General features: G+C 41.3%; 1 protein-coding gene across 1 annotated transcript in view; it reads left to right on the top strand.

Annotated features, from left to right (window-relative positions):
* Window positions 1–862: 862 nt before the first annotated feature.
* Window positions 863–15973, top strand: part of grapa (GRB2 related adaptor protein a) — a 31683-nt gene continuing 16572 nt past the window's right edge. Inside the window, exons 1-3 of the mRNA XM_030735684.1 lie at window positions 863–1277; window positions 7028–7125; window positions 8211–8330. Coding sequence (XP_030591544.1) covers window positions 1200–1277; window positions 7028–7125; window positions 8211–8330 — 296 coding nt within the window. The 5' untranslated portion in view covers window positions 863–1199. The remainder of the gene's footprint in view (window positions 1278–7027; window positions 7126–8210; window positions 8331–15973) is intronic.

Raw genomic sequence — 15973 nt, forward strand, 5'->3', positions numbered from 1 at the left:
TAAGCATGCATTAAGGCTTCTGTTGCACCACATGTGAAGGTGATTTGTGGACCCTGAGCATGTGGCTCCAGAGCGAAAAAGCTGTTCCTTTAAACAGTCCACTATTTATTACGTCAAACCAGAGAATTTGTTGCAACAATGAGTTCCACTCAGCATGTGACATTAATTGAGACAGATGAAGCTGGCTGCCAGCTGCTGCTGTTAGTCCATAAATGATAAATACTGACAATATGATGTAAAACCTCATAGCTGGTTTTATCATTCATGCATCTTTTCTTTTTGTTATAATAAAGCTTGAAAATGTTCACTTAGCTGCCCAGTTATCATTTTTGGCATCGGAGGTTGCATCAGACATCCCTTCACTGTCACTCAGATGCTTTGGAAGTCTCAACCAAAGCTGCCTAAAAATTGAAATGTAACACACAGTCAGTGGGATGAAAACAGGGGACGGCAGGGGGGCGAAACTGAGCCTATAATCTCTCAGCTTGCCGGTGCGACGTGATGCTTTGTGAAGAATGCTGATAACTCGTTTTCAAATTTGAAATGACCGGACCGTCCCGGAAGTTTCAACCTCTGAAGATGTTAAATATAGGAACAGAAAACGTGAGCTCACCTTTCACTTCAAAGGTGCGAAACTAAAGCTGGTTGGTGCGATGACAGAAGCACAGCGACAAACCACACAGGACAGAATGGAAAAAGCTGAAGTGCATACATACACACGTACATACATACACACACAATCCACAGAAGCCGCACTGAGTGTGTAAGACAAATATATACACAGGAAGTTCCTCCCACTTCTTTGCCTCTCTCTCTCTCTCTCTCTCTCTCTCTGAATCTTTCTCATGGCAGTGTTGCTGAGCAGCAGCCAGTCCTGGTTTTCCCCTCGCTGAGCTCACTCTCTCGCTCTCATCCTCTGCTCTGACTCTCAAACGCTCTGTTGCTCAGCGAGCAGACCTCTCCTCTCCACTTCTTCCTTCTCTTCTCCTGTCCGTTAGTTTACTTGTATCCTCTTCTTTTATCTGTTTCTTTCCCACATTTCTTCTTCATCCCCTTCTCTCCCGCCCCCGCCCCCCCGACCTCAGTGCCAGGGGCATTAGTGGGGGTCCCAGCGTCTATATTTGAGTGTGTGTGTGTGTGTGTTTGTGTGTGTGTGTGTGCATGTGTGTATGTGATTGTGCGCTGGTAGTGTTTTCAGTATGGAAGCGGTGGCATTGTACACGTTTCGTGCCACAGAGGGTGATGAGCTCAGTTTCAACAAGGGAGACTTGCTGAAGGTAAGAGAAAGAATTTTATCATCTTTGTCTGTCTGTCTGAAGAGCAGTGGATCAACCAGAAAACCACCTCTCTCTCCTCTCATGCTCTCTCTGCCTACACTGTGATAATTACAGCAATTAAAACTTTACTGTCAGAGCTCTTGACATCTTACTTCCAAGTGCTGTTGTTGCTTCCTAAAGAGAGATAAAAATGGCTTGAACCTGCTTTGGATGGTAGCACTCACCTGTATGTGTGGCAAATGTGTAACTGCCAGCCAACAGTCAGTCAGCTTAGCTTACCATAAATACTGGAAACAGTCAGGAGCAGCTAGTCTGGCTCTTAAAATCTGTCTGCCAGCACTTATCAAACTTGCTCATGTGTTATATGTAATTTGTTAATCTGTACAAGAAGTGTAAAAACAATCATGTGTCAGACTATTTATTTGGCTTGAACTAGTAATTTCCTGGAGTATCTGCTGACTACAGGGCAAACTGTCCTGAGCAAGTGGCAGTTTCATAGAAGTGCCAATTTTATACTTCCTCATTGGCAGCATCAGGATGATTAACTTCCCATAGACTCCCATACAGAAAAGGCTACTTTTACCGTATATATAAAAATATATAAAAATAGCTTCTTTCTTATTTTGTCTGTGAAGCTAACCCCCCTTTTTGATAACTCACCTGTGTAAATGTGCTTAAGGACTAACGCTGGGGGTTTGGCCACTTTGAAAGGTGGATACTGAAACACGCTGGAGGCTGTAGCTGGCTAGTTCATGTTACCTAAGTGACAGCGTTCTTCCTGCTGTTAGCTGACCAATGCTGTGCAGTTAATTGTACAAACAGCCAATCTAAGAAGTTTGTGTTTCGGTTTTGGGAGTGAAATTATAGACCTTTATTTGAATTTTCATCAGGACAAACTATAGTCTCTCCTAGTGCCAAAAAATATATATATAATAATAACATGGCAACAGCCAAAATGCTCCAAAAATGGGGCTTCACAGACTAATGGGTGGTACCACAGTCTATAGTGCTGACCAAGAAATAGTCCAACATTTAAAATGGGAAATTGACATTTTCACATTTATGGCTGTCAAGTTCCTGTTATTTCTAGTCTTTGTTCTAAGCTAAGCTAACTCCAGAGGCTACAACTTAGTATTTACAGTATAAACTGAGAGCGGCGACTCTTCTCATCATTAAAAAGTCAAGCTAACCCTTTAAACTGTTAATTTTGCTGTAGGTTGCATAACAATCTTTTTTGTTGTTGCTGTTGTTATCTGCAGCTTTTTGTTTGTTCCAAACACTGTGCTGAGATGGCACAGCTGGAAATTAGTGTAGTAGAAAATTGTCCCTCTAAGACATCGATGGTAAACCTCAGAATTAAAGGGTGCTTCTTTCCACACTGGCACTTTGGCACCAGCTGTTTGACACTCAGCCACAGGCAAATCAAAGATGGAAGAAGCAGCGAGATCAATTTCTCCTGTGGGTTTTGCCTCAGTCGAACAGTGGGCGTCGCTGCTCAAACGTTTTCTCACCAGTGAAAACCTTTATTTATTGCTGCTAAAAAGCAGTGGCATTAAGTTTTGACTCTATGACAAAGATTGTTACGGCCACAGTGATCAATTTACAGTAGCTGAGATAGCACCATCACTTAAACCACTGTTGAGTTTGTTTCTTTTATCCTGCTGGGCTACGTGACTGTCTTGTCTTTGCAAAAGCTTCGGTTCATACTCGGGTCAAGCAGTACTTTTAAATAATTCTCCACATTTGTTCGTTTCTGCTTGAAGCGCCAGATGGCCTAAGCTTTACAACATCAAGACAATTTGTGAGGTATTATGCAAAAAAAAAACCCTTCCATCATTTAGTTAAAAAAAAAAAAAACAACCCAAAAATACCAAAGAGGCAATCAGACACGTTTTTGTACAGCTGCTCACTGGTGCTCATGTATTGTCCCTTTGCTGTTTTTTAAAGCCCACTTTTCTTGCTAAAAAGCTTTCGGTGGCTTCTTTTCACACCTTGCTGCCAATGAGAATGTATTGTGTGTCATCCATGTGGAACTGGATCGATCGGGCTGAGCTGAGTGTTGACTCATAAAGAACTTATAAAAATAGCCTCAGAGAGAGAAAAAGTGCCTCTGACATTGTGTGTAAAGTTGAGAGGCAGTGTTGCCAAGTTTAACACAAGGGACATGAAAAACTAGCCAAAACCCCCCCAAAAAACCCACACACACTTTTTTAGCTCTCCAGACAGCAACACATAAATGCGACAACTCCGCTCTCACTTACTGGAACCAAAAATCCTACAATGTATCCAGAGATTACAGCGGCCCTGCCATCTACAAATATCATGTGCAACTCACATCATCACATAACTTCATTAAAAAAAACAAAAAAGCAAAAAAGTTAACTATCCCTGGAAATAAAAATGTTGCTGTTCTTGTTCAACCAAAAGAGCCAAAGCCCTGCAAACGTTTTGTGGGTCTGACCACGGCAATCAGAGGCAGTCAACCATATCTGACCTGTTTTCAAGCCTCATTAAGAGCTTTGTGTCCAGTCTTTACAGTCTACTGACACGTCAGATGTTCACATTTTTTTATGCGCTTTGCACTTTTGTTATTTTAAGAGTTAATTATGTAATCATTAAAGTCACTGGCGTGGTCCGGAAGGAGCTCACAGCTGAATCAGTAGGGGCTGGCTGGATACACACTCTATATCCAGGGATAGTTATACTCTGTAAATATATGAATAAACGTTGGCATGGTCAATATTCAATATAGTGCAAGTAGTTGCATTTGTAATCAGTAGCTACTGGCTTTATTGTTGAATAATTACTAAAATTAAGGTAGCCATCTATAAAATAGAAATAAGGACAAATACTTTCAGTTAAAGGGGTAAAGCTGACAGAGCTTAACCAGCCGTCTCTCAAAAGGCTCTATGAACAATAACAATATACACACAACTGTGGTTTTCCCACAGAACTCCTGTAGGTACTGATTATTGTAATGTACTACCAGGGAAAATAAATAATTAACAGGTGAAGCTGCACATGAAGTGGAAACTTTTTGATTGAAATTGTGGTTGGGGAAGTTGCTGTCTGAGTCAGAGTGATACAGAGACGGCTCAGTGGGTTTCAGGAGAGACAGTCCGGGGTGTCGTTTTAAACTGTGGGAAATACAGGAAGGGGCTGTTTAAGAGGGACACTGAAACCTCCAGTGTCTAGAAAGGGTGTCAGCTTCTGTGAGTGACTGACATTATGAGCAGTATATCATTTCATAGCCTGCGACGCATTTAAAAAAATGCACGTACAAATGTGCACTGTAGCCATTACAAGCAGCTGATGCATGAAATGAAGTATCTAAAGGCAGAGAGGGGACAGGGCAACTTTTTTTTTTTGGCAGATGGGCATTACTGCCCAAGGTGTTCTTTATCACAGAGGCCTTGAAGTCCTTGCTGGCAGGATGTCACGTGAAACCTGAAGTGAGGCAGGATGTTTTAACTACAGTATATGACGCATGTTACTTTATTGGGTTTAGCCGCTGATATAACATTGAGGCAATGTGACAAAAGCTAAAAAAAAAAAAAAAATGATGAACCCAAGTTGGAATGGAGATAAGGAAGATTGGTGGTGGTGGTGGTGGGTAGAAAAATGTGGCACTGCAAGCCAGGCAGAGCAAAATTAAAAATCATCTTAAAATATCAAAATGACAAGGCATGTCACAGCTGGATTAGAAGACTGCATGCAAACAGATATCAAGCAGTGACATGGAACAGGATAAAAGAGATAAACTTGAAAGCAGGAGCATACTGTATCAGGAGTCAAAATAACACACTGTCCTTTACTGCCCTCATCAGGCTGGAGTTTCTAAGCTTTGCTTTATCTTAATCGGTCAAAGCCTTGTGCAGAGTGAAGCCATCTGTCACCTCCAGTGTTTGTTTGGAAGAATTCTTGATTATAGCCAGCAAACATAGTGTATTATTATTGGTAATGACATTAGCACATTCTTTTCATATATTATTTTGCACACCCCTCTATCCAATCACACGTCCTGCTAATACTAATAAGTCCATCTAATGTGAATTTGACAGCAACATTTCTGTTTTCTTAAAGCAACTGTAACTGTAACTCTTGGCGCACATTTTTTCCCTGTGAGTAAAAAACAAAGAAAGTCCTGATGTGAAAATGACGTGTGACACCGTAAACTTGACACAATCTTGTGATAACGTCAAACTAGTCATACATTCACGTACTGCATCCATCCACAAGGGTGTTGCATTGTAAACCCCCAAAACTTCGCAGAACTCAAAAAATGAATCGTAAACTCGTGGGGGTTTTTTTTTTTTTTGGAAAGCTGATAAACTTAAAAGTAAAATGTTGTCAGAATAGGAAGTCTTTATATAGTCAAATATTTTCATTCATGACTTAGTTTTATTAGTGTCTGGTTTGATTTTTTTAATCACACAAAAGCGGCATATCACTGAATTTCCATTATTAAAGGTATCATAATCATACCTTCACAAAAAAGTGTGATTACTGATATTTAATTGCAATCTTCTCTTGCAAAATAAATAAAAATTATTTCACGGTTTTCACCAAGACAGCCTGGAACTCACTTCAAAGATTTTCCTTTTTTTTTTTTCCCCTTTTAGAGTGAGCAGAGCATCACTCTGCACACTCCTCTATCTTGGGCTGCCACAGTAACATTAAGCCAGCTTCCTGTACAAGATTTTTTTCGGAGTTGACCCTGTGTGTTTGGTGAGGCATCTCTATTTATGGGAAAAGGGGTTGGTGTCAGTGGTGCCTTTAGGAGTATGAAGAGCTGTCTGCAGATAGTGCTGGGTGTTTCGGCTCTCTAACGGGCTGCGAGGGCAGCCTGGCTGCTTGTTGTGACACGCTGTGCTTCCTTATCTAGAGAGCGCACGCAGGAGCAGGTAAATGAAACTCAGAGTGAGATTATAACTTCAGATTTGAATGACAATCCCTGCTGAAACACAATCATTTTGTTCTCCTTGACATCATGTGGTATTCCATAATAAATGTATGTATGTTTTATACTGTTCCTCTGCGTCCCCTGTACAGTCTGTGCATAATATTTGTATTTGCAATACTAATGAAAAATGCAGAATATAAAACAGAATAGATTGTAGTTATTCTGAAATTATACTTTTTAAAATAAAGAATCATCAATTTCATCAAAAAGGGAGAAGTATATGCTATTTATTCTTTTTAATCGCTTTGAGCTTTTGGGTTTACAGTGATAGAGGAAGGCACTTAATATGGGCAGTTAGAAATACATTACACATTAAAGAGTGTGAAGCAGAGCTGCAAATACTCAACGTGTAACACCAAACCCATCTTTGAACTTTAGCTTCATTTTGATCTCAACTACACATCTGTGAAATACTCCAAGCAGCCTTTATGGTGGCACCCACATTTGCCACGATGACACACCGACAGACTGACTCAGAAGGTGAGAACGAGCTGATACCGGCTCACATTAGCTGACTTGAGCGAAATCAGTTTTTGATGAAATGTGTTGATTTGCTGGCCATTGTGAAATCACGAAAGGCTCCATGTGGCATTTTAAACTCTCCAGTGATCTTTTCAAATTTCTGTGAGTTGAGGGTTGTGGACAGTAGAAGCAGAGAGGCCTGTGAGGGGCCTGATAAACAGCGTGAGGACAGTAATATCCAGCACCAACATCCTTATGGGCAACTTTTCATTTCTCTCTCTCTCTGTGTGTGTGTGTGTGTGTGTGTGTTTTTGCCTGCTCCTAGATCACCAATATGGAGGATGATCCTAATTGGTACACAGCTGAACTCCACAACCGGAAAGGCTTTGTGCCAAAAAACTACATCAACCTGCGGCCACACGCGTAAGTACGCGCGCACACATACATACACACCTTCAGCTCATCCGTAAAGCATTTCACACATCTACCTACCACCGGCCTATCTAAAGAGCTCATCAGCGAGGATGCGCGCAGAGTGGTGCTCTGGGCATTTTCTGCTCTGCTTTAGACATCTGCACTCTGGCATAAGGCAGCCTACCCAGAGGGGCACACTCATTCGCCAACTTATGTAATCACACATGATACAGCCATGTGTGTGTGTGTGTGTGTGTGTGTGTGCTTGTGAGTGTTTACAGTGAAGCTGCTGGTACACGCTGTATCTCGATCAGATGGTCATACACCAGCTGGTTTGCTGTGACAAACTCTAAACTGACAACACAGACGTTACAGCAGCTCTGGCTCGCTAATGAACCCTGATGTACAGCCCAGTTGGAATTGCCTAGTTAAGTCTGTGGACACACTCTGGGAGTGTCTGTTGGGTTATGTGCGTCTGTGTTGTAAGTGCTTTTCTTCTTCTTTCTCTTCCACATGTCTTCGCATTCCCATAAAATAAAAAAAAAAAAATAAAAAAATTCCCCGAAATCTGGCTGTATGAAGTTAGCCTCGAGGGGCTTAGAAATTCTTCATCATATTGGATAGATGCTCACTCTTCATGAATCATCAGACTGACTGTGTTCACAGCCTCCAAGCAAACCACACAACTAAGCAAGTGCAAAAAAAGAAAAGAAAGAAAAGAAAGAAAAAATGACACCGTTACTACCTCTCCACAGCTGACAACTGAAATCCAGCAATGTGGGATTTGTTTCATGTGCAAACTTAGCAACGTGAATTTAAAATAACTTCACAAACGTGCCGGTTGTTGAAATTCATTTTCTTTTATTCTCCCTCAGCTTTGATCTGTGCTTTTGTGATCTGCCCGTCTCTCAAACCCTTCAGTAGATAGCCACAAACTCCTTAAGTTTTTGTGTGTGCAAAATTCTTCTGGATGAGCTGCTCAGATCAGGAGAGTTCACATGCGTCAAGCGGTAACATCAGTGACCCCTTTCTTTCCTGTTTGCTTACTTACTTTGTTTTGCTTTGTTTGTTTCTTTTCCTTGTCTGGCCTCCAGCTGGTTTGCCGGTCGCATATCTCGTGGTGTGGCAGAAAGTCGACTCCGACACAGAGAGTGTGGAGCCTTCCTGGTCAGAGAGAGCGAGAGTGCTCCTGGGGAGTTTTCCATGTCTGTCAGGTATGGAGATAATTACTCTGACGTGCCCCTTATAGATTTGAACTATATTCTGCCCTTTTTCATTAATGTGTCTTGCTCTTCTCAGTGTGATTTCGCACACCTCTCTGATCTCATATGTATTTCCTCACATTACCCCTCACTCCTGTTTTTTTGTGTGTAAGTTCTCGTTACTGCAGCTGCAGGGCTGCTCCACAGGCATCACTAAAGTTTCATTCCATCTCATCTGATACTACAGAATTGATTTAGCAGATCTATAAGCACGCACCCCTGAACATGCTACATTATTTCCCCCTTATGTGTTCATAAATACATTTTGGATGTGTGCGCGGGTTTGCGTGTGCATGTTGTATTTGTCATGGTGGCAGGGGATTAGAGAAGCAGGCAGAGAAGGAGGGTTAGAGGATAGGATAGAGGATCTGCAGCCCCTCTGGCCTGATGTGAGTTAATCCTGTCGAGCACACCACGGCATCTGGAGCTGCTGATGGGGCTGATGGGTTGTCTTGTCAGTGCGTGGCGGTCAGGGGTGCAGCTGAGACTTGGTGTATTGCCTTGAGGGGATATTGGAAATGGGAAGTCAGGGAGTGTGGGAGGTCTGGAAGCTGAGTTTCAGCGCTGATAAAGGCCAGACCTGAAATTGAGGTGCGGCTCTTCACTGGGCTCCTGTCTAACTAAAGTCAGGGGTTAAGAGTTTGTAGGTTCAGTGGATTTATCTTAGGATTGTCCTATGGAAAGGAAAGGAAAGGAAAGGAAAGGAAAGGAAAGGAAAGGAAAGGAAAGGAAAGGAAAGGAAAGGAAAGGAAAGGAAAGGAAAGGAAAGGAAAGGAAAAATGAGGTTGCTTGTATAAAAAAAAATCTGAAGGGAAAATTAGACACGAGGGATGGAAAAGAAGCAATATGCTGCATGTAAAATAGATTTGCCAAGAGGGGACAGAGCTGATTTTGATGCTTCTTGTTTTTTTTGTTTTTTTTGGCTGTTTATTGATGTCTTTCTGGCTGTTGTTGCTGGATGGTGTAGCAGCTTGAAAAGTGGGTCAGGTGTTTGCGTGATTTTGCCACTGTGTGTGTGTGTGTGTGTGTGTGTGGTTCTCCTGTGCTGACAGCGCTCCTGTCAGAGGAGACAGCAGTAACTACAGAGACTTCAGTCTCAGCTCAGCTCGGTCCAGCTTTGACGTCAGTCTGTGAAAAATCCGATCCACTTTCACAGCCATGAATGAATCCTAGAAGGGACTTTGTGTCACTGTTTATCAAAAAAAAAAAAGTGCTGGTGGAGACAGAAAACATTCAACGCGGCGAGTGTGATGCACGATTAAACTGGCTAATTAGCAACTTTTTTTTAGGAAGTGTTTGCAGATATGAATGCAACTTTAAAACCACTCTAGTCCATCATGAAAATATCTAAAGCTGTTTGCCGTGTGTGTAAAGATGCAAGATAGTGAATATCAAAAGTTGCACTGTGTTAATCCCTTTGAAATGTTAGTGTGATGGTAAGTAATAATAATAATACCATAACACAAATACAGATGGGTGATTTGTAGGTCATCTGTATTTTCTACTATTCTACTTGTTAAACCTAAACTGTGTCACAATCTTGTTTCATTTCCAGCAAACTAATCAAACAATAAGACTTCTTGGTTATTGAATATTGCAGAGTCATTAGAGTACAAACAACCAATGCATAATATCCAAAAATGGCACAATAACATAAACATAAAGCCCAGATTTAGCCCACATCTGACATTTTTATTCAGCCAACATACAACAGGAAAGCTCTGTAATTTCTCCATTGTGGGACCAATAAAGGTATTTGTATTCACTTTGCCAGATCTGGGTCAGAAGTGAAAAATTTTACAGACAATGAAACAATAAAATGCTCCACAACTTAGTGAGTTGTGCAAATACCGCAAGTATTTGCTTCAAAACAGCCACAAATGTGGAACGTGAACCCCCCCGCAGGTCCGCAAAAATCTTCAAAAATAACCAGAGAATAAACAGACGACGTGACCTCACTGTTCTCTATGGTTCAAAATGGAAACCATTCAAGTGGTCTCTCTTCACTATGAAATGAGCCCTAAAAGCATTTTTGTGGCCTAAATTAGTGATTTAATGACCACAGCCAAAATGTAGGGGACCTTGTTTAAAACGGTACTTGCTTCAAAATAGCTTTGAAAAGGTAAAATATGTGGCAGAAGACTGTAGTTTCAGACTATGCCAGCAAAACTGTCCCAATGGGTTATTTAGTAGCTTATTTTTGGAATGTGAAGTGATGCCAAGATAGACTTTTAGACAGAAAGAGAGAAAGAGAAGAGAAATCTACTTTGCCATGCTGGGTGGTTTCACAGTTCTCTTTGACTCAGCAGCAGATGCACCCAAAGGATATATTTGGTTTTTTCCTGAGTTTCCTGCAGCGCTACAGTGGCATAAGTTAGATCTAATATTTTAAGGACACCTGGTCCAATTCTGTAGTTTGGGTACTTTTTAGATGCCTGCGGAGAGGGGGCATTACTTTTTTCACTCTCCAGTGGAAAATCTCACTTCCTTTTTCATATTTTGCAACAGCTGCTAACACTGTAAGGCCTTTCACCTGCACCCAAACGCACTCAAAGGAAAAAACTGTGCACATAAAGAGACACTCAGGGAAATCAGCAACTGAAGCAAAATTAGACAGCGTGCCTTAGGAAAAGCAGCCACACTCGAGAATTACAACGTACGCAATATCTCAAGGTGCAGTTCACCTTAAATTTGCTTGTGATGCAGAGCTAGTATTGTGATTGTGTTTATCAAGGGCTTGTTTAGGATGTTCCCCATGTCCAAGGAGTCAACATGACTTCCTTCCTTTTTCTTTTGAAGAGACCTAAATCTGTTCCATTGGAGATTTTCCTCGTGGTCGACGCACATTTTTGTTTGAACGCAGGTCTTTCCGCTCGTGTGCACAAAGACATACACAATCGGTTTTCCTCTTGCATCTATCTCGTATCACCTGGAGGTTGTACAAAACACATTTTCTTTGATTTGGGAGTCTGATAGGAGCTTTGTGTGTACACCGCACTTGTATAGCCTCATGTTTTCTTGACCCCCCCCCCCCCCCCCCCCCACCCACAGAAAGGTTACTCATAGTCAGAAGATAATGATCTTGTGCTGTGCTCTAAACAGTAAAGACTGAGGTACGGTGCATGAATTGTGAACAGATATCGACACCCTGAAAGAGGTTTAGTGCAGAGACTAAACCTCTTTGACTTGTGGACTCCTGTTTTGAAGCCTTGAGTTTGGCATTTTTGGCAGTTACCACTTTGTGTTTTGTTTTTTTCGTAAGCCGGAAGAGAGTGCTAGTTTCTCTAGCTGGAGCCATCATAGACTGTACAGGTGTACCCCACAGGTACAGATGCCTACGAATTAGCGCTAACATATAAATCACATCATACTAAAATTTCATTTACTGAAACAAAAAAAACCCTTGAAAAAAATCTGTTAATATAATTAACCATACAGAAAGCCACACTTGTTAGATGATTGCTGTAAAAATGATCCAGAGTCCACGTTCAGCTTTAAGCCTGAAGAGAGTTCAAAAGTGTAAGTTAGAAAAAAATGCATTTTTTCTGTAAAGTTGCACATTTTTAATATGGGTATGGGGACTGACTTGAGGACCTACTTTATTTATTTATTTTTTTACATCTCCATTTTTTTCTGATAGTGTTGTGCCACTTGGGTAAATATTATAAAGCCAGTCATTGAAAATGACTTACACAGGCCCACTAGACAATTTCCCCGCTGCTTTAGCATTTCAGTGGGGATGCCGTCGTTTTTTGACATGGCCTCACGTATCACTGACTCATGCTGCAGTGACTGATGCTCATACAGTAAGGGCTGATTCTGGCTGTTCATTCAGTTTCCGAGTCATCATTTATCATCTGCCTCTTTTCAGGGACATTTCTATAAAGGGGAACCGACCCTGTGGGTGATGCTTATTTTACAGCTACATAATCCACTCAGAGATTTAAGTAACGCAGAGTGGGCTCAGTGTCCCGTGAATGTCATCGTTTGGGGGACAATTTCACAGCTCATGAACCTCAAGGGGGAAAAAATGTTTCAGTTTATTGGATACGATAAAGAAAATATGTCAAAAAAAATGTCTGCCAGAGTGAAGAAGTGATTCAGTAAAGTTATGCAACAATACTCGAAACATGACACGGCCACTTTTTTAGGTACAGTCTGCTGTGGTCATGAACTAATCGGAAGGTTGTGGATCAGTCTCTGTCTTCTCTAGTCTGCATGTCGAAGTATCCTTGGGCAAGTTACTGAATGCCAAGTGGCCCCCGATGCATCGGAGTGTGAGCGTCTGAATGTAAAAGCACTTAGGCATAGAAAAAGGTGCTTGTATGAATACGTGTGCGTGAATGGGTGAGTGAGGCTTCTATTAAGAACGCGCTTTGAGTGCTCAAATAGAGAAAAACGCTATATAAGTACCAGTCCACTTACCACGCCACACCCAAAGTCACTTAAATCACCTTTCTTCTCTGTACTGGTGCTCACTTTGAACTTCAGTCGCACACTGATGTCTACATACTTGAATGCACTGAGTTACTGCCACGTGATTGTCATGTGATTTGCATTAATGAGCAGCTTAACAGGTGTACCTAATAATGTGACTGCGTAGATTTTGTGAAATTCTGCTTTAAGTTGCGTACTTGCAGTATGTGTCTGTAAACCCAGCATTAACAGATATTTTTGGTAACCAGTTGGTTTAGTTTCTCCAGCAAACCTCACTGAGAAAACACACGCTCATGCTCAAGAAGTGCAACCTGGTTCTGAGCTAAAGAGGGGACATTGTATATAGTAAACATATTTTCTGTTGGGATTTTTTTGTGGACAGTGGACACAATAAATGGACAAAAGGATATTTTTGCTCCAATTTGCTCCAAAATAGCAATAATTTCAAATTCATTGTTAGTATTATTATTTTATTATTATTATTGCAACTATGTTTGGTCTGCTTTGATCTTCTAATTTTTGAGCTCTGTTTTTCCTGCAGAAAGTCGGGTTTTCATAGCTTAAACCATAACCCACACTGGCACAGTTTAATACCACAGTTCAGTGACCAAAACACATGTGAGAGAGACAGAGGAGAGAGGAGAAAGATGAAGTAGGATGAAGAGAGACAGAGGGAAGGAGCGAGCAACAACAGCATAAGAAAAAGACCGGACTTTAAGTTTCTCTCTATTTAGTTTTCTGAGGGTGAAATGAGACCAAAGTGTCCTCTGCAAGACAGAAGCTCCAGAGGGTCTCCTCCTCATTATTTATTTATTTATTCCCCCCCCCCCCCATTTTAATTAATCCTCTCTCTCTCTCTCTCTCTCTCTCTCTCTCTCTAGGCTTTAGTGTGAGTCTACTCAAAGCAAAAGCAGACTTTCTATTATACAATAAATATACCACGAAACATCTGGGACTCAGGAAGTCACAGAGGATCTTATTTAGGCATTAAAAAAAAATTAAGTTGAGCAAAGTTAATGAAAGATGAAAACATGACAGTAAATCTTGTGACAACAACATGACAGTGGTGTCATTTTAGCTTTCTGCTCAAAGAGTCCTGATTGTTGCAGATGTTGCCTGTGACCAACATGACAGTTTCTGATACCTTAGGACAGTCTTGCTGTTGTCAGTCAGGGAATTCATGCAGGGAAAAATCAGAAAAAAAAGGGAATAAATTAAAAGAAAAACGGTAAAAATGAAATCCAGTCATACATAAGGATACAATATAAATCACACATAACCTCATGTACCTCATATACCATGAACACAAGTTTTACTGGCGATCAGTTTGGTTGGAAGAGAGTGAAGTGTAAAGTTCATGCACATACACTCCCGAGGAGGTGCACATCCTCGATGTCGTTAACTACGGGGTGTCCTCGAGGGACAATTAGTGTTCTGTAGTTTTCTTCTGTGCAACTCAGATATTCTCGTTATACAGGTTTGAAAAGCAACATATTAGGGCAACTACAGGGTGAACATAGTTGTACTTTCTTTGCTCTATTTCAGTGTACTTAATGTCACTGTGGCTCTTGAGCTTTGTCTGCATGAGATTCCTTCCCCTGAAGCAGCTCTGGCTCTGAGAAAATATTTTATGACTGCACAAAGCTATATTTATTACAGCAATTGCACAAAGATGTGATACAGTATAGATTCTGATAATGACACCCCCCCCCCCCCCCCCCAAAAAAAAAAAAAAAAAAAACTCAATAAAAAGCAGGAACTCTTTTCCAAAGTTTCAGGTGGACACGAGCAACTTAAATATACAGCAGAAACACGCTCAAGTCAACACACTTTTGATTAAAGTGCCCTCAACTAAACACATTTTATCACCTCTCCTCTTCTTCACGCCGTCACATCTCCCCCGCTGCACCCTCAGAGCACAGGCGGTCACACTTCCTTCCTATCTCCTCAGCCATCTATCAAAACCAGCTATGCTTTATTAATGCCACATGCGGTCTGAACCCCCTCCCCTCACCCACTGACATGCCTGGTTGACATGCAAGGACGCTCTTTTAAAAGGTGCACGCACTGATGGCCAATGTGTGCATTCCAGCCTGCAACGTATGTAATATGACAGTTATGCACGCTATCTGGCACAAAAACATGATGTAATCAGCGACTTGGATCACGTGGGCGAACACACACACACACACACACACACACACACACACACACACACACACACACACACACACACACACACACACACACACACAGTTAAAAACTGTCAGTTGGAGGTGTTGGTATGAGTGTGTGAAGTATTCTAGACATCTGCAACGGTTTAGAAACTGAACAGCAGATTAGACAAGGGGGTTGGCAGAATGAGAGAGACAGCAAGAACAAGGAAGTGAGAATAGACTGATGGAGGAAGTTGAGAGAAAGATGGACAGATGACCTTCAATCACCCACAGTTGTGCTGGTGCAGAGCAAAAGTTTTAAATATAACTGCTGTCCTCATCTACAGTGTATCTGACTCTGAGCTCTGTCTCTGTATCTATTCTGTCTTTGAATCTTTCTCACCCTCATTCTTCCTTACATTCTCTCTCTCTCTGTCTCATTTCCTTTTACTCGGAAACAGAGCATAATCTCTCCATCGCTGTGGGCCTTAATTACACTGGATCAGAGAGATGAGAGGGCACTTGGAGAGAGTGCTTTGTGTGTGTGTGTGTGTGTGAGAGAGAGAGAGAGCGTGATCCAGCTGAGACAGATGCTTTCTGTGTTATTATAGCAAACTACTTCTCTCCTGTCTTCTCTACCATAGTAATTAATAAAACCATCAATATGATGTCCCCTAATAATGTTATAGCTACAGCATTACACATGCATTCCCCTCTTCTCACTATATAATAATGTAAGTAACTCCCATTACGAGCGAAGCTCAAAAGTATTGATTACACATTTTTAATGCCCTTTTATTAATGTCCTTAAAACAGTTAAGCTAATTCTGATTACGGTGTGATGCTATTACAATACAGCAAAAATAGTATTTACATTTTTTTAAGGCTAGTTTTCTCATGATACATGCTCAAAGTGGGCTGGAAGCATCATTATTATTATTTTTGCCACTTCCATCACACAGATGTGTGATTGTGTTTTGCGCTGCAGAGGCAATTTAGCGA

Source organism: Archocentrus centrarchus, chromosome 8, assembly GCF_007364275.1.
Source record: "Archocentrus centrarchus isolate MPI-CPG fArcCen1 chromosome 8, fArcCen1, whole genome shotgun sequence".
Classification (NCBI taxonomy): domain Eukaryota; kingdom Metazoa; phylum Chordata; class Actinopteri; order Cichliformes; family Cichlidae; genus Archocentrus; species Archocentrus centrarchus.